The 22557-nt window shown below is 38.3% G+C and overlaps 2 protein-coding genes across 2 annotated transcripts; one reads left to right on the top strand and one right to left on the bottom strand.

Moving 5' to 3' along the window:
* Nucleotides 1-3425: 3425 nt before the first annotated feature.
* On the bottom strand, nt 3426-12119 carry LOC133635771 (gastrula zinc finger protein 5-1-like). Its single transcript, XM_062029051.1, has 3 exons — nt 11943-12119; nt 8795-9038; nt 3426-5164 (listed from the first exon to the last, which is right to left on the bottom strand). The coding sequence occupies exons 2-3, from the start codon at nt 9036-9038 to the stop codon at nt 3885-3887; spliced, it is 1524 nt and encodes a 507-aa protein (XP_061885035.1). The 5' UTR covers nt 11943-12119; the 3' UTR covers nt 3426-3884.
* LOC133635793 (zinc finger protein 239-like) lies at nt 12085-20509 on the top strand. The gene is made up of 2 exons (XM_062029079.1): nt 12085-12554; nt 18058-20509. The coding sequence occupies exons 1-2, from the start codon at nt 12431-12433 to the stop codon at nt 18864-18866; spliced, it is 933 nt and encodes a 310-aa protein (XP_061885063.1). The 5' UTR covers nt 12085-12430; the 3' UTR covers nt 18867-20509.
* The last annotated feature ends 2048 nt before the right edge of the window (nt 20510-22557 follow it).

Genomic DNA, 22557 nt, shown 5'->3' with positions numbered 1-22557 from the left:
GTCCTTCAAACTCCTCCTGACCGATGTTGTGATCCTCCTCTTCCACTTTAATATTGCAGGGCTGTGGTTCCTCCTCTTCCTCTTTAACATGGAAGGTTTTTGGCTCCTCTTGCTCCATCCTGAAGCTCCAATCGTGCTGCTCAGGGAGAAGATGTTCTTCACTGACGTCTGCGGACACAAGAAGACAAACACATGTTTTAGTAAAGTCCAATTTTGCTAAGTCACATGAGAAATTCAATGCATTTGAATGCACTAAAGAAAACCAAGTTATTGTATGAGCTGGCTTGAAATCTATGTGGGGGACAAACACACCACACTATATATACAGTATATATATATATGATGTCTGTGGTAGTGACAGTCAGCGCTACTGAGGAGAAGGCTAGCCAGATACTTTTATTTGCTTGTATTTTATTGTAGTGCTATTCCTCGCACATGATTGTTTCTTGTTTTGTTTTGTTCAGGGGTTTTTTTCTGTTATTTGTTTCTCCTTTATGTTTGTGTGTCACAACTTCCTGTTAAAAGAGCCATATGTAATAATTTCATGTCAAGTCATCAAAAGGCATTAATAAATCATGTTCTTTTCGAATACCTCCATAACTGAAAACAGTAGTTCAGCCGGGATATGCTCATTTCAAAATTAGATTTATAGCCCCGAAATATTGTCATTGCTTTTATTTCGATGTCCCGCCCTCTACTGTTTGACCAATTAGAAAGTCTGTGAGTGTGTCACATAGATGTTGCCAGTTACGCACTGCCATCTTCGCCTAACTACCGCCACTGGTAAAGTTCCTAAACATGTCAGACCTTAGTAAACCTAAAATGCGTCGTTACGATTCTCAACTTATTCATGACAAAGCCAGGAAGAAAACTAGGGTTTGTATCGGGGATGCCTTTGAAAGATGGAGACGATTGAAATCGGAGAAGATTTTTTAATCTGACGCCAAATTTGCTAATTTCCTCCTTGATAGGTAAGTTAGGCATTTACGTTTCCTTATTACTTGCAATAAATAGAAATGGACATTTCGTATGTAAACTATATTGTCCAATACAGTCTATGATTTTGTCTAACAAAGCTAGTTCGTGCAACGGATGCTTACTGTGATGGTGCTTAGCTCCTAGTGTAATGCTTAGCATGCTAGCCCGGTCAATGAAACATCGACATATAGGCTAATCGCCCATATGTCGATGTGTATTCGAACTGACAGGACAAACAATATTTTCGACAAATAAAACCTATGTGGATATGGGTAGTGTCAGTGCCTATTTTGTTTTAAATATGCTGATACGCTGAGGAAATGGGTTCCAACATTTGCACGGCAGTCATCATGGCAATGTGAGACATATGGAGACAGCCAAATCACATGATACAATAATTCCTCATTCGTGTTTGCATATTGTGGACTACATGTACCAAGTTATATGGCAATATGAAACTTTTCAAGCAGTCGCCTATAGGCATACCTTGGTAAAATGTCTCCTCTTTAGATTTGAGCGTACATTAGACTGCTAAGCATGCTCTACTTATTTTCACCAGTAAAACCATTGCTAGTGTTGGTTGTAGTTCGTTATAGTCTTTGTTTTCTGATAGTACTGACAATAACCATACGATTGCCATTTGTTGTGATATTGTACACAGGCATGATGTACCTCTTCCTGAAAATAGCCTAATTTCTTTGTAAAATGTGTTGGTTACAGATTTGTTATTGACAAAACGCTTGCCTATTCAGCTATTATGGTCCCAGAACATCAACCCTAGTAAGAGGCAGTGGAAGTTTAAAGTTCCTTGGAGTAGCCCGGTCGATCGAGCTGGATTCGGCTGCGTATCTGGCAACCTCCGTCAGGGACAGGGGACTACAGAATTTTGACCGTGATTGCAGTACCATTTCTGGCCATATTTTTACATACTGCTCCTTTAATGTACAAAATACTTGATCATTGTTCTTTTAATTTTTAAATGTTTGTATTATATTGTTATTGAAATAACGTTTTTTTTGGGAGGGGGGGGGGGGGACATGGCCACAGTGCAATTGTTTAACCTTTTTGTTTGAAATATTGTAATACATTGAAGTGCCTCAATGTGTCTGTAGATGTTCAATATGTCTTGTTTGTATGTTGAGTAAAAAAAAAAAGACATGACAAGGCGAGAGTGAACACTTGGTTTGTAACAACATCCAAGAATTGATTAACGTGGACCCAGACTTAAACAAGTAGAACAACGTATTCGGGTGTTACCATTTAGTGGTCAATTGTACGGAATATGTACTGTACTGTGCAATATACTAATAAAAGTTTCAATCAATCAATCAATCAATGGCTAATGCAACGTTGTTGTTATTTCGGTTGTTGAATGTGTTGCTTTTACGGCTTATTATATGCACACTAACCCAAACCTCACCGCAATTTTAACTTCTTTTAAGCAATATTTTTTTCTGTTTTCCGAATTACATATTGTCTCTCCAGCTTAACTGTCGTCACACTCGTGGGCGCAACTTGGGAGTGTTTGCGGCTGCAGCTAGGCCCTTCTCGCTCATTCACCAACACTCTCATCATTGCTATTTCGCACATTTTCACACAATCACAACACTTTATACTCACACTTTATCTCTGCTTAGCGATGTGTTGATAACTTCCGCGTCTCTTTGTTACCAGCTAGCAAGCTACGATAGCTATAGCGAGCTAAACTAGCTAGCCGGTAAGCCTGAGAAGCTTCAAAGTGCACGGAGACGAGTTGAGCTAGGCCTGACACGAACAATTAATAAAGTTCAGGTTTTTTTCCCGAATAAGTAAAAAAGTAAAAATGAAGGAATCGACGTAGACTTAAAGAAAACGCTATGTTGCGTTTCACAACACGATTGGTGCTGGCAGACACACGCTTCGCGCATGCGCAAGAACACTTCCTGTCCATTTTTTTCCCAGATCTTTATTTGCATTCTTGTTTTTTGTGTTTTATTGGCGGTTGGCAAACCAATTTTGATTGATTGATTGAGACTTGTATTAGTAGATTGCACAGTACAGTACATATTCCGTACAATTGACCACTAAATGGTAACACCCGAATAAGTTTTTCAACTTGTTTAATTCGGGGTCCACGATCAATTCATGGTAAAAGAGCGCCTGCCTTAGGGTGCATTACTGCCACTACTTGAAGATGTACTTTAGTCCAGTTGACTCTCCCATGTCAGAAAAAAACATTCATCTATTTAAGACGTGCAATTGTGACTTGTGCGCTAAACCACATTTGTTTACACAACATTTAAATTAAAATAAAATAAATATAAATATGTATATATATATATATATATATATATATATATATATATATATATATATATATATATATATATATATATATATATATATATATATATATATATATGCAACAGGGATTCAATTAGCACACCTTCCAGTCTTACACCACGTAGAATTTGTAATTTCACACACTTTTCTTGACATTTTTTCAAATCACACAACACTAGTTAACATTAAATCAACCAATCAACGTTTATTTATATAGCCCTAAATCACGAGTGTCTCAAAGGGCTGCACAAGCCACAACGACATCCTCGGCTCAGATCCCACATCAGGGCAAGAAAAAACTCAACCCAATGGGATACAATGAGAAGCCTTGGAGGGGACCGCAGATGTGGGGACCCCATAATGACCAACATTAAATTACAGTAGCCTACAGTAGGCCTTAATATATGTACTTAAAAACAAGGCAAATGTTTTATTTAACACACATATTTAATATTTCTGGTCACTGTGACAATACACATAGTTTGAACAGGTGGGCTGGCTGGGTGCGGATTGGCAATTCTGGACCAAAACAGACATTCAGTGACTATTAGGTCCATTCACGGATGACTTTCAAAAAGGAACAGTTATTCTCCTGTGTGTGTTCCCATGTGTCTTTGCATGCTACTTTTGTGAGAGAATCGTTTAGCACACACTGAGCAATTGAAACGTTTTTCTCCTGTGTGTGTTCCCATGTGTCTTTGCATGCTACTTTTGTGAGAGAATCTTTTGGCGCACACTGGACAACTAAAAGCTTGTTCCTCTGTGTGTTTTCTCTTGTGTCTTTGAATATTACTTCTGTGAGAGAATCTTTTACCACACTCTGAACAACTGAAAGGTTTTTCACCGGTGTGTGTTGTCTTGTGTCTTTCCATATGATGTTTGGTAAAGAATCTTTTACCGCACACTGAACATGCGAAAGGTTTTTCTCCTGCGTGTTTACTTGCGTGTATTAGCATATTAGATTTGTAAACAAATTTTTTACCACACACTGAACAACTGAAATAATTTTCTCCTGTGTGTGTACTCATGTGTGTTTGCATATGACCTTTGAGAGAGAATGTTTTACAGCAAACTGAACAACTGAAAGGTTTTTCTCCTGTGTGTATTTTCATATGTCGAGTCAAATTAGATTTTACAACAAAGCCTTTTGCACAAACTGAACAACTGAAAGGTTTTTCTCCTGTGTGTGTTCTCATGTGTGCTTGCATATGACCTTTGTACATGAATCCTTTACCGCAAAATGAACAATGGAAAGGTATTTCTTCTGTGTGTGTTCTCAGGTGTGATTCCATATTTACATTAGAGTGTGACGTTGTGTCGTCACTATCTGATAGTGGAGCTAAGATCGTGTCTGCTTGTGATCCTCCACAGTGGTCTCCATCAGCTTCTGTTGTCATGTGTTTTGGTGAGATGCTGCTTGGAGGTTCCATGTTCTCATCACTTGGACTGTGATGAAGCTGTGAGGACTCAGGTGGTTTGTCTTCATGGTCTTCAGTCTTCACAGAGACAACAGTCAGTGGAAACTTGGTGAGATCAGCCTCCTCCTGCCCTAGAAGACACTCTTCCTCCTGACTGATCCACACTTCCTCCTCTTCCTCTTTAACATGTGGGGGTTTTGGCTCCAACTCTTCCTTTTTAACATGTGGGGGCTTTGGCTCCAACTCTTCCTTTTTAACATGAGGAGGCTTTGGCTCCCCCCCTTTTAAACGAGGGGGCTGTTTGCTGTTATCCTCTTTAATATGAGGGAGTTGTGGCTCTTCCTCTTTAAAATGGAGAAGCTGTGGCTCCTTCTGCTTTAAAGTGAAGCTCTCCTTCTGCGGTTGAGGGACACGTTCTTCCTGACGTCCAATCAGCTGTTGGATGTCTGAACACAAACAAAACAAACACATTTTAACTCTGACATGTCAAATATTATATAGTGCATGTAATATAAACAGGGGACAGCGTAATAGTAAAATGTATAAATCATGTAATTTTGTAGGTCCCACACATTTTTAAAAAAATGTTTGCAGGCTTTCATTCTTGTATTTTAACACATTCACTGAGTGTGAATAAAATAACTTCCATGCAGAGGGTGGTCTGAGTACCATGAGCGAGTATTTGGTGAGTTCAAGGTGTCAAGGCTTTGTTCTGAGACAAACACTATGTTTGCATGCACTAACTTAGTTGGATCCCACAAATAAAAAAGTATCTTCCATTTTGAAGTCCTTTTTTAGGATGAACTATGCTCTAATTAAATTGTTGGCCGTACGCTGTGTGCCTCCGAAACACTAGACAGTGCTTATGTTGCTGTAAATTAAATCAAATGTAGACTTTTTCTAAGAACTCAACTGATGGTAACGGATTTGATATGGAAACAATTAAAACGGTTATTGAAGACATTTCAGAACCTCTGACATACACTATATTGCCAGAAGTATTTGGCCACCTGCCTTTACTCAGATATGAACTCGAAGTGCCATCCCATTGAATGGTCCAAAATGTTTTAGTATCCTGGAGCATTCAAAGCTCCTTTCACTGGAACTAAGGTGCCAAGACCATCTCCTGAAAAAGCAACCCCACACCATAATTCCTCCTCCACCAAATTTCACACTTGGTACAATGCAGTCCGAAATGTAGCGTTCTCCTGGCAACCTCCAAACCCAGATTGGTCCATCAGATGGCCAGATGGAAAAGCGTGATTCATCAGTCCAGAGAAGGCGTCTCCACTGCTCTAGAGTCCAGTGGCGACGTGCTTTACACCACTGCATCCGACGCTTTGCATTGGACTTGGTGATAAATGGCTTAGATGCAGCTGCTTGGCCATGGAAACCCATTCCATGAAGCTCTCTGCGTACTGTACGTGGGCTAATTGGAAGGTCACATGAAGTTTGGAGCTCTGTAGCAACTGACTGTGCAGAAAGGCTTTGCACTATGCGCTTCAGCATCCGCTGACCCCTCTCTGTCAGTTTACGTGGCCTCCCATTTGGTGGCTGACTTGCTGTTTTTCCCAAACTCTTCATTTTTCTTATAATAAAGTTGACTTTGGAATATTTAGGAGCGAGGAAATTACACGACTGGATTTGTTGCACAGGTGGCATCCTATGACAGTTCCACGCTGGAAATCACTGAGAGTGGCCCATTCTTTCAAAAATGTTTGTAGAAACAGTCTCCATGCCTAAGTGCTTGATTTTATACACAAGTGGTTAGGACACCTGATTCTCATCATTTGGATGGGTGGCCAAATACTTTTGGCAATATAGTCTATATATCAGCAACCTATCTTTTAAAACAGGCAAATTCCCAAACAAAATTAAAATAGCAAAAGTTGTACCTATTTATACCTGTACCAATTTCTTTACTTCAACAATTTTCGGAAATTGTTGAAAAATTGTTAGACAACAGATTAGACATATTCATTCATAAAAGTGGAACACTTGCGGACAACCAATAGTTACAGAGCCAACATTTCAACATCAATTGCATTCATCATTGCAATAGATGGTAAACCATGTGCAGCTGCAGTGTTTATTGATCTAACAAAAGCTTTTGACATCAATAAATTAGAACAGTATGGAATCGGAGGGTTGGTCTTGAACTCGTAAGAAGCTACTTAAAGGGAAACTGCACTTTTTGGGGGATTTTTGCCCATTATTCACAATCCTTATGTAAGACAAGCACACATATGTATTTCTTGCTTATGCATTCTAACTAGTAAACAAAAGTCCGCTTACAATGGAGCCTATGAGAGTCGTTCTATAAAGCGCTTAAAAAAACATCCAAACACCTCCATTAAGATTTTATACAGTATACAAATTACACGCTGTATGTACATGGAGCATTCTGTCTAATTAATTCCAAGTGCTAACCCATTACTAAAAAGAAAATGGTTTAGCAAAACAACTAAGAATTCAGACATGGATTTTACTGAGATCATGTTATGATTTGTTTAAACCCAGGGCATTAACTGAGATAGTGATAAGATAAATAAATACTAAATCATATTTTATAGACTACTTTCTATTGCGACGTAGCTGTCCCCAATCCTGACCCCTAAATTTCAATTTATGAAAATACCACTTGAATCACTTTATAGATTTGCTTCAAAAGATCGTTATGATTAAGTTCGAACAGAGGTTGAAAGACAAATGTATTGTGGGTTTAAGTTTGAAATTCAAAAAACGATGCTAAAAAAATAATGTCACTAGTTTTAATGTCACGACCAAAACACAGGAGTTTTAGAGGCATGGCTGATTCTAGATTTTAGCCACACTCCTACATTTTTTTTTACCATGAAGTGACATTGCACCTCTCCCCCTTCAGCACAAAACTCAGTTTATATGGTTAATTCAGTTTAATTTTCACTCCTTCAGTAAAAAAAAATGCTGGGATGAAATGAGCATCTTGCCATTTCTTTCTCGCGATGTCTTTGGGTTTAAATTGAATTTGCCAAACGTGTCGGTTTATGGCCACAAACTTTTACTATACAAGTCAATCAATCAATCAATCAATCAATCAATGTTTATTTATATAGCCCTAAATCACAAGTGTCTCAAAGGGCTGTACAAGCCACAACGACATCCTCGGTACAGAGCCCACATACGGGCTCTGTATTTATAATCCAGCACAAACTCTTACCAAGTATTATTGGTGCTTTTGGGATGTTTTTTAGAGGGCTTTGTGGATGCAATAGAGGACTCCTATTACCTATAATGTTAGCTGTCTTCTACAGGCAGTTTTTTTACTATTTAGAATGCACATAAAAGAGAAAGACGTGTTCTTGTCTTACATAAAAATTGTAAAGAATGGGCAAAACAATTTAAAAAAAAGTGCAGTTCCTTTTTAATAAATAATTTATATTTTGGGGGGAAAAGCATGTATCCATCTTCATCCTGAGAGAGAATGTTAAACCCTTGATTAAAATGTATTACAAACATTTTATCTACATCAGGGTTTCTTAACATTTTTTACTTCAGGGTCAACTTTTCCACTACACAGGGTCCCGCAGCCCACTCAAATATTACCACCGAATTAGTCATCTTACCCGATTTTAATTATATTTAATAATTATAACTACTTACAGTTAAACAAGATATATTATATAAAAGCATGTGTTCATCACAATGAGTATTTTCAAGGCTTAGGCCAGGCTGATTACTAAAACAAATATAATCACATTTACTGCAAAAGAAGAGACTCATACAAACTGATGAAAAATACATGTACATACAATTATGTAGTACTAAAATACATTCTGACTAAATAACAATATATGGTTTTTTGAATAAACTGTCAATAAAATGTAGATGCAAATGAAAATACAGCTCCACCACTTTAGTCATAATTTTTGCGCTTGGGCGCCAGACTTCCTCTGTTCGATTGATATTGTCATTACTGCCACAAGTGGTGGAAAATTCTATTACAACTGAGTTCGACACACATATATTTTTTGGCGGTCCTCCATAGGAGTGGTCAAGAAACATTGTATTAGATGATATGTGGATGTTGTTCTTACTTGGACTGTGATGAAGATGTGAGGACTCCGGTGGTTTGTCTTCATGGTCTTCAGTCTTCACAGAGACAACAGTCAGTGGAAACTTGGTGAGATCAGCCTCCTCCTGCCCCAGAAGACACTCTCCCTCCTGACTGATCCACACTTCCTCCTCTTCCTCCTTAACATGAGGGGGCTGTGACTCCTTCTGCTTCAAAGAAGAGCCTCCTCTCTGTTGAAGGGGACCTTCTTTTTGACAACCGTTCATCTGTTAGACATTTGCAAGACAACACAAACAAACTTTAGCTCAGGCATGTCAAATATTATTTAGTCCATCAAATATAATATTTTACAAATGAACTGACAGAAGTTATAATGCTCTTCTACACATGGAATTAACATCATTTAGTCATTATTATGGATTGTGTAATTGATCTTGTTTTCTACAACTATAGTAATTATTGATACAAGATGAGCAGTGGCCGCACAGATCATATTTTTACAACATATAGAAAACTTCCTGCTGGGATTTTAATATCTTCATGACTCCATTAAGTCAGTCTGCACATATAGAAGTTGCATTGTGCTGCAGCGTCAGTGGAAGTGACACCAGCTCGCTTCTCCCACTCCCAACCTTCCAGCCGAGTTTGATGAGAACCTCTAAAAAAAACTCTAACCTAGCGTCAACGGTGGCAAGGACTGCACAGCTGAGATCAATTGGCTTTTCCGTTCCTGTTTCCAAAAGCAACATTTTTAAATCAACAGAAAACAAACAGAAGTGCAGCGTGAGCAGTGTCACAGCTAGTGTGGCTGTGCGATAGTATGTTGGTTAAACCTCACTCACACATGAAGAAATGTGCTGTGCTAAGAATCTTTGGGCACCTCATGATTTTATTACAAAATCGATGGGCATCACGGTGGCAGAGGGACAATACGAAGGTCTGAGTAGTCTTGGGTTCAATCCCGGGCTCGGGATCTTTCTGTGTGGAGTTTGCATGTTCTCGCCGTGACTGCGTGGGTTCCCTCCGGGTACTCCGGCTTCCTCCCACCTCCAAAGACATGCACCTGGGGATAGGTTGATTGGCAACACTAAATTGGCCCTAGTGTGTGAATATTGTCTGTCTATCTGTGTTGGCCCTGCGATGAGGTGGCGACTTGTCCAAGGTGTACCCCGCCTTCCGCCCGATTGTAGCTGAGATAGGCTCCAGCACCCCCCGCGACCCCGAAGGGAATAAGCGGTAGAAAATGGATGGATGGAACAATTATTGATGCATGTTCAATTTGTGTTCAGTATATTGAAGCACTTTTTCATATTTAACATTTATTTAATTACAATTTTTGTCTCACCATCAAATCTCCATTATATGAGTTTGAGTTTATATGTATATATATGTGATCTAAGTAATGAAAAGGTGCAAACATGACCGTTACTTTTTAGTATATAACCATAAGTAATAAGTATATTGAATTAATAAAAAAATGTGTCTTAAAGTTGATACACATTTTGGGGGAAAATAACCAAATGTGTGCAATACAGCAATCAATATAACGTTTAAAAAAACCCAGCCTTTCTGCTCATCCTAACTACAGACTGTAGGAAATGTTAAAACTTCTAAGAAATTCACATTTCCTCCACTTCAGAGTTAAAAACAATCTCACAGTTCTGCAAAGGAAGCCACAACAAGGAGGCGGACTAATGCTGAAACATAACGAAGTCTTTGTGTTTTTACTGTTGATGCAGCGCTAAACCAAATATATGATTAATACTGTATATTTTGGAAGCAGGCCAAGGCAAATAACGCCATTTTTAGCCATTTAACATTTTATGTAAAGTGTAATAAAAAACGAAATAGTTCCTATTTATTCATAGTTTATTGTGAGAAAGGTATAATGTAAAGTTGGCCTATTAGGAATCGCATAATTTATTTTCAATGTTAATGAAGTAACCTAGTGTTTTTCAACCTTTTTTGAGCCAAGGCACAATTTTTGCATTGACAAAGATCCGGAGGCACACCGCCAGCAGAAATCATTAAAAAAGGAAACTCAGTTAGCAGAAATCATTAAAAAAGGAAACTCAGTTGACAGTAAAAAGTCGTTGTCGCAATTGTTGGATATGACTTTAAACCATAACCAAGCATGCATCAATATAGCTATTGTCTCAAAGTAGGTGCACTGTCACCACCTGTCACATCACCCCCTGACTTATTTGGACTTTTTTGCTGTTTCCCTGTGTGTAGTATTTTAGTTCTTGTCTTGCGCTCCTATTTTGGTGGCTTTTTCTCTTTTTTTTGGTATTTTCCTGTAGCAGTTTCATGTCTTCCTTTGAGCGATATTCCCCGTATTTACTTTGTTTTAGCAATCAAGAATATTTCAGTTGTTTGTATCCTTCTTCGTGGGGACATTGTAGATTGTCATGTCATGTTCGGATGTACATTGTGGACGCCATCTCTGCTCCGCAGTAAGTCTTTGCTGTCGTCCAGCATTCTGTTTTTGTTTACTTTGTAGCCAGTTCAGTTGTAGTTTCGTTCTGCATAGCCTTCCCTAAGCTTCAATGCCTTTTCTTAGAGGCACTCACCTTTTGTTTATATTTGGTTTAAGCATTAGACACATTTTTACCTGCACGCTGCCTCCAGCTGTTTGCAACATCTACAAAGCAATTAGCTACCGGCCGCCACCTACTGATATGGAAGAGTATTACACGGTTACTCTGCCGAGCTCAACAACAACACATAATTTGCAGACTATAATTACTGGTTTGCAAAAAAATAATTTTAACCCAAATAGGTGAAATTACATAATCTCCCACGGCACACCAGACTGTATCTCACGGCACATTAGTGTGCCGCGGCACAGTGGTTGAAAAACACTGATTAGTAACCAAAGTAGACTACTACAATGTATGTGTAACACAATGTTACTACTTCAGTCTAAAATTACGAAACGAAAATATTCCTTTCTAGCAGCAGATATCTAATAATATTATGCATGACTGTACAATAAAGAGAACATAGTTTTAAATTGTTAAATAACGCAATATAATCATACAGAACTGTTAAAATAACGCTTGCATTTTCTACATAGGCCTGCTAGCGTGCTAACGATAGCACGTCAGCTTCGAACAACATCTCAGTTAAATAACAGAAATAATGTAAAAATATATAATTTAAATTACCTCATTAGACGCTTTTAGTAGAGAGGAGTCAAATATATATATTTTTAATTTTACAACAAGCAACTCCTAAATGTGACTTTTTGTTATGTGGCTTGGCAAAGTAGCTGTGCACCAATCATTAATGTCCCAGCGAAACACACGCTGGCGAACAATTGTTCCAGGTTTGAGAGCCCCTCGAAGACGTCAAAACAGGAGGGAGAAAAAAAACAAGATGGCGTTTGATGGAGAAGACGTTATTGTGGTTATTAACGTTACTTGATCTTAATCTGTATGTACATGTACACATATATGTCGTTTAATAGAGTACACGTCGTTAATAATTGTTTATATTCGGATACATTAGTCTAAGTGCACTTTGAAGCTCCTCGGGCTAGCTTAGCTTGCTAGTTAGCTTAGCTTGTTAGCTGCTAACAAAGAGACGTGGACGTTATCGACACATCGCGAAGCAGAGATCAAGTGTGAGTGTAAAGTGTTGTGATTGTGTGAAAATGTGCGAAAGGACGATCGCAGAGTACGAGGAGGAACTTTGTCCCACAAAAGAGGAGAAGGAGCGACAACATCTACTACTGGACGCTGTTTTCAAGAAACATCAAGTTGTGTTTCACAGAAGAGGTTTGTTTACTTCTTACTCTAACATGTTTACTAACTTTACATTTGATTATTGACATGAAAGATCTCTTGTAATGGCTTTACTAAGTGGAGGAGCATCGTCAAATTGTGAGAGTAAAATAGTTGGCTATGGAAATCAAATAGATTTTGTTTACAAAAATAACAACAATATTATGCACTATAAAAAACACTGGGTTAAGTAGACCCTAAAGCAGTGGTTCTTAACCTTGTTGGAGGTACCGAACCCCACCAGTTTCTTATGCGCATTCACCGAACCCTTCTTTAGTGAAAAATAAAATGTTTTTTTTTGCAAATTCAAGACAAAGTTATATGTTTTTGGTAACACTTTAGTATGGTGAACATATTCTAAGTAACGAAGACTTAATTTAGAGTTATTTGGACACTAGAGGAACATATTCTAAGTAATAAAGACTTAATTTAGAGTTATTTGGACACTAGGGGAACATATTCTAAGTAACAACGACTTAATTTAGAGTTATTTGGTTAGGGTTAGAGGGTTAGGGTCAGGGTTAGGGTTATAATAAGGCCATGCCGAATTAGGCATTAATAAATACTTAATAATGACTAGTTAAGAGCCAATATGTTACTAATTTGCCTGTTAATAAGCAACTAATTAATGGTGAATATGTTCCCCATACTAAAGTGTTACCATGTTTTTTACTGGTGCACAAAATGAACCGTGCATGAACATCACCTTGTTTAAAGAACAAAACCAACACAGTGCATAAACTCACAACAAATTACACTCCTGCAAATCAGTCTGACTTCTGCTGTTGTCGTATCCGTAATACGCCGATAGGGAGAAGTTTGTATTTACACAATGAGTCGGGTGTGTCTTGACCTCCGCCGAACCCCTGAGCCCGACTCACCGAACCCCTAGGGTTCGATCGAACCCAGGTTAAGAACCACTGCCCTAAAGTTAAACCCGTATCGTCATCTCCCCCTAACCCCAGAAGCAAGAATAAACAAGTCAAATAAAATACATATTATATGTACAAACGTTCATTTACTAACTTTATATTTGATTATTAACATGAAGAACACTTGTAATTACTTTACTGAATGGAGGAGCGTCGTCAAATTGTGAAAGTAAAATAGTTGGCTATGGAAATTAAGTAGATTTTGTATTTGTTCACAAAAATAACAACAATAATATGCACTATAAAAAGCACTGGGTTAAGTAGACCCTAAAGTTAAACCCTTATCGTCACCTCCCCCTAACCCCAGCAGCAAGAATAAACAAGCTCCCCGAGGGGATGGGACAAATGCAGAGGACAAATTTCACCACATCTAGTGTGTGTGTGACAATCATTGGTACTTTAATCTTTAATCTTAAGTAAAATAAAATACATATTATATGTACAAAAGTTAATTTACTAACTTTATATTTGATTATTAACATGAAAGAACACTTGTAATTACTTTACTGAGTAGAGGAGCATCGGCAAATTGTGAAAGTAAAATAGTTGGCTATGGAAATCAAATAGATTTTGTTTTTGTTCACAAAAATAACAATATTATGCACTATAAAAAGCACTGGGTTAAGTAGACCCTTATCGTCACCTCCCCCTAACCCCAGCAGCAAGAATAAACAAGTCAAATAAAATACATATTATATGTACAAACGTTCACAGGAGGGGTGTTATCGGGGTGTATTAAGAAGTGTGACGTCACACAGGTAAATCTGATAGCATTAATAAATAGCTCAAATGAAGAAAATAACACTTTAATGAGGAGAGATCACCCATACTGTGCTTTAGGTGGGTTACGGTGAACAAATCGAGCGCTCCAATATCCCCAATTAGTGTTTGTGTGACCTCAGTTAGTAAATGGTAAATGGGTTATACTTGTATAGCGCTTTTCTACCTTCAAGGTACTCAAAGAGCTTTGACACGATTTCCACATTCACACACTGATGGCGGGAGCTGCCATGCAAGGCCCTAACCACGACCCTTTAGGAGGAAGGGTGAACTGTCTTGCCCAAGGACACAACGGCCGTGACTCGGATGGTGGTGTTTGTGTGACGTCAGTTAGTGTTTGTGTGAGCGTCTGTGAGTGTTTTGCGTGTGCTGGAGGCTCGCAGCAGCACTCACTCCTGCTCATCAGGTACACTGCAGTGCACAGCGACAGACGCTAAGAGGCTCCAAACACGAGTACAGTCTCCAATGACACCAGAAAAAAGACGGTAAATTTATAATTTTACATTTTTAATTAAAAAAAGTCACCAAACAATTGCAAAAATAATTTGGTGGGCTTCTGCTTCATTCGCTCATGTGGCTGTCAATAAGGGATTTAGCCAGTGGTGTGCCGTCAGTTTTACATACTTGGGGAGCATAATCAGTAGATGGAGGGGCAGATGAAGATGTCAAATCCAGAATAGGGAAAGCAAGAACATCATTCAACATACTAAACAAAATCTGGAGAACAAAAAACATTTCTCTCAAAACCAAACTGAAAATCTTTAACTCAAATGTCAAATCGGTCCTGCTGTACGGATCAGAAACATGGAAAACCACCAATAGCATACTCACTAAATCAGTGTTTTTCAACCTTTTTTGAGCCAATGCACAATTTTTGCGTTGACAAAAATCCAGAGGCACACCACCAACAGAAATCATTAAAAAAGGAAACTCAGTTGACAGTAAAAAGTCGTTGACGCAATTGTTGGATATGACTTTAAACCATAACCAAGCATGCATCACTATAGCTCTTGTCTCAAAGTAGGTGTACTGTCGCCACCTGTCACATCACCCCCTGACTTATTTTGACTTTTTTGCTGTTTTCCTGTGTGTAGTGTTTTAGTTCTTGTCTTGTGCTCCTATTTTGGTGTCTTTTTCTCTTTTTTTTGGTATTTTCCTGTAGCAGTTTCATGTCTTCCTTTGAGCGATATTTCCCCGCATCTACTTTGTTTTAGCAATCAAGAATATTTCAGTTGTTTTTATCCTTCTTCGTGGGGACATTGTAGATTGTCATGTCATGTTCGGATGTACATTGTGGACGCCGTCTCTGCTCCGCAGTAAGTCTTTGCTGTCGTCCAGCATTCTGTTTTTGTTTACTTTGTAGCCAGTTCAGTTGTAGTTTCGTTCTGCATAGCCTTCCCTAAGCTTCAATGCCTTTTCTTAGAGGCACTCACCTTTTGTTTATATTTGGTTTAAGCATTAGACACATTTTTACCTGCACGCTGCCTCCAGCTGTTTGCAACATCTACAAAGCAATTAGCTACCGGCTGCCACCTACTGATATGGAAGAGTATTACACGGTTACTCTGCCGAGCTAAACAACAACACATAATTTGCATACTATAATTACTGGTTTGCAAAAAAATTATTTTAACCCAAATAGGTGAAATTACATAATCTCCCACGGCACACCAGACCGTATCTCACGGCACACTAGTGTGCACAGTGGTTGAAAAACACTGCACTAAATTACAGACATTCATAAACCGGTGCCTCCGTCGGGTCCTAGGAGTCTACTGGCCAGACACCATCACCAATGCCAACCTGTGGGAACTCACCAAACAAGAACCAGTGGAACTGCAAATCAGGAGAAGGAAGTGGAGCTGGATAGGCCACACACTCAGAAAACCCAATAAATCAATCACCAAACAGGCACTAACATGGAACCCACAGGGAAAAAGAAACAGAGAGAGACCAAGAACAACCTGGAGAAGAAGCACGGAACAGGAGATGAGGGCTGAGGGGCTGTCGTGGTAACAACTCGACCGAAGGGCACAAGACCGGAATGAATGGAAGGCTTTCGTCGACGGCCTATGTTCCTCAGGGAATACTAAGGCCTAAGGAAGGAAGGATAAGGGTGCCATTAGGGCCAGCAAGGCCTTATCTGCTGGCCTAACATAACCAGAAATCATGATCATAATTAAAGATAAAAGTATTTTTAAATTTACTTTCCCTAAATCATATTCTCTTCGTTTCATATTATGGTCCTTCCAGTGCTTTTGTTTTTAGGTTATAGAGTTTCTATCCAATCAGAATTCAGCTAGTTTATGTTGCCATGCTGTACCAAATCTGCCCAAAGCCTTCAAAATCAACAATGCTGGCGTCCGTGCACTGTAAGTGAACGAACACAAACATTTGAGAGACAGTTGCGATAGCCAATCAGATCACACGTTGTTGTCAGTAAGGCTTTCTAGATGGCCTAAGGCAGATATATATTGTGATGTTATGAGCTAGGTAACATAAGGACTCATTACCCAGCATGCCACAGTAGTGAAGAGCATGCGCAGTAGCCCCGTTTAGGTTGAATGTAGCCATGCCGGCAGGTGGATGTTTTTGATGAGCACGCTGTGGAGTAAACCTTAAGAACTCAGCCAACACGCCTCGTCTGCATCTTTTATGATGACACAAGACAACACATATATTTGCAAGGTCATTTTCAGGAAGGCTATTTAAAGAGTAACTCCATTTTGTGAGACGATGTCGGCCAACCCCGGGAGCTCGAATGGGTTCTACTAATTGTGAGTTCAGATATTTTATTTATTTTTTCACATTTAATATGTTTTTTTCAGTTTTAATTTTGACAGTACTACATAAGATATGTTTTAACTGCTGATGCGGGTTTAGTGATTTTTAAATGCGCCAGAAAATAACCCGTTTTGTACACAGTTGGTGGTGATTCAATGCCCATTAGTACGTAAATGTGTTCCTGTATAATATTTCTCCAGCAATGGTCATGTGGTGACATAAATTATGGTATTTTGAGAGGTAATCATTGAAGTCGGATGTCACTGAAGGCCTAGGTGGGAACCGCACGGCCCGCCACTGGATTTAGCCCAATATCAGCTTCCTGCACTCTTTACGATTAGGTAACATAAAAAATTTAGATTTTTACTGAAGGAAATGTTAAAGAACGATTGTAAACTTTCAGAAACTATAACACAGTTTAATGAAAAATCATTAATTTGTTTGATCTTTTTTTTTTTTTTGTTTATCGAAACAAGTTTGTCTCTGCCTCACCAGTCTACCCTGACCGCATGTCACTGGTCACACCACTAGTTAAAACCTTATGATATTACACATCCACATAATGGAGAACCTTTTAAACACTGTTTAGGAGAAGTTTCTAATGTTACATACCGGTATATAAGATATGTCCCTGTTTAATGTTTTCTGATTTGCTTATTGTTTTTGTTTTCTTGTGAGTCGTTCTGTGGTTGATTTATTTCATTATATTTTTTTTACATGATTTGCATGGTTTTTGTAAATTAGGTTTACATGTTTTTGTTCCGGTGTACGAGCAGCTATGTTATTTGTATGTAAGATTTTACTGCTGTGATAATATTGTTTTTTTTCATGATTCGTTTTATTTCTTCTGTTATTCCCTGATGGCATATTGAATGTCAACGTAGTGACTGATGACATCCTCAGAGACAATATCAGAACATGTGCTGGTGCAGGACAATGTCTCATGTGACTGAGCAAAGGTGGACTTTTCTAAAGCATGTTTGTCTTCTCGTGTCCTGCAGACGTCTGTGAAGAACATCTTCTCCCTGAACAGCAGGAGTGGTCCGCCAGGATGGAGCAGGAGGAGCCACATTCCCCTCATGTTGAAGAGGAAAAGGGGGAGTCATATTCCCCTCACATTAAAGAGGAAGAGGAGGAACACAGCATCAGTCAGGAGGGAGAGCATCTTGAATGGTTGGAGGAGTTCCCAGCGATTGGTGTGATTGTGAAGAGTGAAGATGATAAGCTCAAAGGTGAAAGCAGCAGCTCAATCCGACACATGGCAACAGAAGCTGATGGAGACCACTGTGGAGGATCACAAGCAGACGAGATCTTTGCTCCACTATTAACGTCACACTCCCCTGACACTGATGATGAAGACTCTAAAGCTGATAAGACGTGTCACACTGACAACACACGCTGGACTTGTCCTCACTGTGACAAAACTTTTAATCACCGTAGTAGTTTGGAAATACACATGAGAACGCACACTGGAGAAAAACCTTTTTCTTGTTCAATCTGCGGGGTATGTTTTACACAGAATGGACGTTTGAAAGTGCACATGAGAATACACACGGGAGATAAACCCTTTTCATGTTCAAGCTGTGGCAAAGGTTTTATACAAAATACCGATTTGGAAGTGCACATGAGAATACACACCGGAGACAAACCATTCATGTGCTTATTTTGTTGTAAGGAATTTTCTCAGAAGGCAAATTTGATAATGCACACAAGAATACACACTGGTGAAAAACCCTATATCTGTTCAATATGCTTTAAAGGTTTTACACAAAGTCAACACTTGAAACGACACACAAAGACACACAAGTGAGAAACTATAGCGTTGCAGTGTGTGTGGTGAAAAAGGTTGGGAATCGATAAGATTTTTCCGATTCCGCTTTCGATTCTGCTTAACGATTCGGTTCTCCTATCAATTTTTTTTTTTTAGAAAAAGGATAACAAATGGATGGATTAGCATCAAATGTGTTTAGTTTAGAGCTAACATCACCTTAGAAAGCCAACAGTGAGGTCTGAGTAGGTACGTAGCATAGAAAAACTAAACTTTTAAAAATACAATTTTAAAAATATGTGGAAATACACAAGAATGTAACGTGTTATAAAAAATAAAAAAATAATTTCAAGAATCTTTTGTAATCTACCTAGAAAATATACTGTGCAAAGGTTTGTTTAGACTTACAATGTGAAACTAATATGACACATGACATGCAGCATGAGGTAAGTCAAACCTTTTGATATGTTGTTTATTGCTCACAGTTTATGAAAACTTTGAATTTAAAAATCTCAGAAAATGTGGTGTTTTTTTTAAAACTTTTAGCCATGATTGTCAATTTTATATTAAACAAACACTTGGCACATGTCACTTTGCATGTAATGAGTTAATATCACATGTTAGTTTCACATTTGAAGTTAATTGCTGACATGAATGGACTTATACACCATATTCTAATTTCATAAGTTCCACCTCTATGATGAAAATGTGGTGGGAGGAAAACAGGCAACTTTTCTTCGACGACAATTGAACATTCACCTACCAAAGGAGCAGCATCTATGTGGAACATGCCTGCAAGCTTTTGACCACAAACTTAGTCACTTCTCTGTGACATTGGTCGTTCCTAGCCGAGTGGTACTCTTCCCTGCCGCAGTGAAAGCCAGCGGCAGACGTGAACCCGAGCCATTACTGCCCGCCTCCAACCCAGTTGGAATATGTTTCAATTATGAATAAGGCATTCATTTCAATTTAACAGGTTACAGCGCTAACATTATCGGCGGTATTAGTACCTGTTGTATTTATGTCAGAAACGCGACATTCATTGCATGCTGTGTGTTCAAATGTTTCAGCATATTGCTCGTATGTTCTCCTCCTGATTAACTAGCAGCCTTATAATTATTACAAGTAGCGCTGTTGCTGTCTTTTTTAGTAAAATATCGGCAAAACTTTTTCCGCCCGGGCACAGCACTACGCACGTTGCGTAATGACATCCCCACCCAGATGAACCGTTAAGAGAATCACTAGACAAACTGGCAAGCGATTCCATGGAATTGATACACCGGGAATCGGTTCTGAACAAGAACACGTTTTTCGATTCCCATCCCTAGTGGTGAAAGATCCTCTTATAAGTACCAGTGTAAGAAACACAATTGTGCTGGTGAGAACAGCAGCAGCAAATGAAGCTGCAGGATTTGAAATCAACTGTCAAAACTTTGATCACTTTGACTCTCTAACAACATCAGTACATATAACGTGTGTGACATCATTGTTGTGTGTGTCACGCATACTTGTTAATATGCTTCTACCTTTTATTGATTAGTTTTTTTCAAGTAGTAGGGTTATTTTAGTCAAGTATGTGTATTAATATACAACATTGTGTACCGGTACATATATTTAAAACCATTTCCTGTAAAAAGTGTTAGCTGAAGCCTCAGTCTCTTTTGCCTACATTTTTTCATTTATAATCAAAATAAAAACATTACAAATTAGTATTTGAGTAAGTATTTTATTTTTAATGTTGCAAATAATTGTGATATGTTCTTTATATGATTTATATGTAATGTATTAATAAATCTATGACTCCTCATAAATTGGTTACCTTTATGATTCAAATTAAGGTATTATTGAATAATTGATGAATGAAAGGTAATTTGTTTGAGTACAGGAACAATAATGTGTCACAGGAAATGATTCCGTTTTGGATACTAATTAGTGTGTAATTGATTGGCTGAAGAAATTTTAGTGGGCAGTGATCATCATGTTATGTTCAGTGGGGGAAAGCATCATGTGAGGTCAAATGAAAAAGTATCAAAGTGGCTTTTTGGTAAAGCAAACTTGAAAAATGTTTGATTGCAGCAGAAACTGTGACTAATGTTATTATGGGATTACATTATGGTAATAAGCAAATGACAGTAGTGATTTATGGGGCAGCAGATGGGTCAATACCAATCAAAGTCTATAAAAAATTAGTACCATGGTAAACGGAGGAGTGTCATCAGGCAGGAAAGAACAGAAACAACTAATTTTACAGTTTAAAAAAACTCACAACATTCAGCACTTGGTTGACTCTGATAAAGTAAGAAGAACAGGACACAAGTTGGAGACATTTTTTTCCTGATGACACTGCCAAGTGGAACGTATACATATTGAAAAGAAGAGGACCTAAAATAGATCCGTGAGGGACACCACATGTGATTGTATGGAGCTTTGATGTTGGTATGACGTCTGTGTTGAGTGAACAGTTAAGTGTTTCATAGGTTTGCCTAAATGCACCATTTTGTATTTTTGCAAGGTGTGTAGTACAATATGTTTTTTGCGTTACACATTCCTAATTTGACTCCAACAACATTGTTATTGAACTTTGACAGCAAAATAGATATTTTCTGAACTTTGGAAAAAGTCAGAAAATGGATTTAAAAGGAAGAAAGAAAAACATTTTTAAATCTATCCAAAAGCCCAGGCCCTGATCATGTGGCCCCCTAACGGTTGTGGCCTAAAAACCTGAACGTTTATGCAACAGCAACAGCCAGCATTTAACACTTCCAGCAGACTCAAGAGGACTTCAAAATCTTTGTTGGTTTAGTCTGATTGGCATCTCTTTAGATTCAACATGGACAATGAGTCGACCTACTGAAAAGGGAAGGCTGGTCAATTAAACTGGGAGAGTGTTACCAATGTCCATAGCAGTGAGTAATGGTGTTGAAAAAATGGCTATTCCTAGTTCTGTCTGCGTTAATTTCTTCATTTTTACGTTAGTACTAATTCTTATATCGTGTGAACATATTTATTTATTGTTCGTGCCAGGATAAAGGTTGTCTCAGTCATACTCAAAGCTTTTTTAATTGAACAATTGAACACATTTATATGTAACAATATACAAACAAATAAAGGCACATCCAATTATTTACATCAGGAGCCGCATGGAGGAAAATCTGTGCACACGCGGGCCGGACTATTAAAATCATGGCATTAAAAATAAAGACAACTTCAGATTGCTTTATTTGTCTTACTTTGGCCAAAAATAGAACAAACCCATTCTGAAAATATTACAATAAAAATATAGAAAAGAATACCGTCAGCGGTAAAGTTTAGTTCCATGAAGGAAAGAAGAAAGTGAATGAATGTTTATAACTGAATACATTTACATATGCATAAAAATTTATTTTCTTTTGTATAATTTTTTTTAATGAATTAATTAACGTTTATGACAACCTTTTTCCAAAACACAATATAGATTGTGAGATATAACAGGATAATGCATACATTTATCATTTGTTTTCAAAACAGTTACAAAAAAGTGGGACCCCCAAAATTTACTGTGGGACCCAATTTTAATGACTTGATGGGTCCCTGGGACCCCATTTTGAAAATTGCTAGCGCCAACACTGATGGAGTATTGGCGCATGCAAAACAGCAGCAGGCGGTTGTGGCCTGCGGGCCGGTTCTAATACTAATCAAATATCAACCTGGAGGCCATAGATAATTCATTCGCGGGCTGGATCTGGCCCGCGGG

This window comes from Entelurus aequoreus, linkage group LG20, assembly GCF_033978785.1.
Source record: "Entelurus aequoreus isolate RoL-2023_Sb linkage group LG20, RoL_Eaeq_v1.1, whole genome shotgun sequence".
Lineage (NCBI taxonomy): Eukaryota > Metazoa > Chordata > Actinopteri > Syngnathiformes > Syngnathidae > Entelurus > Entelurus aequoreus.
The sequence above is the reverse complement of the archived record's forward strand: the minus strand, read 5'-3'. Positions and strand labels throughout refer to the sequence as shown.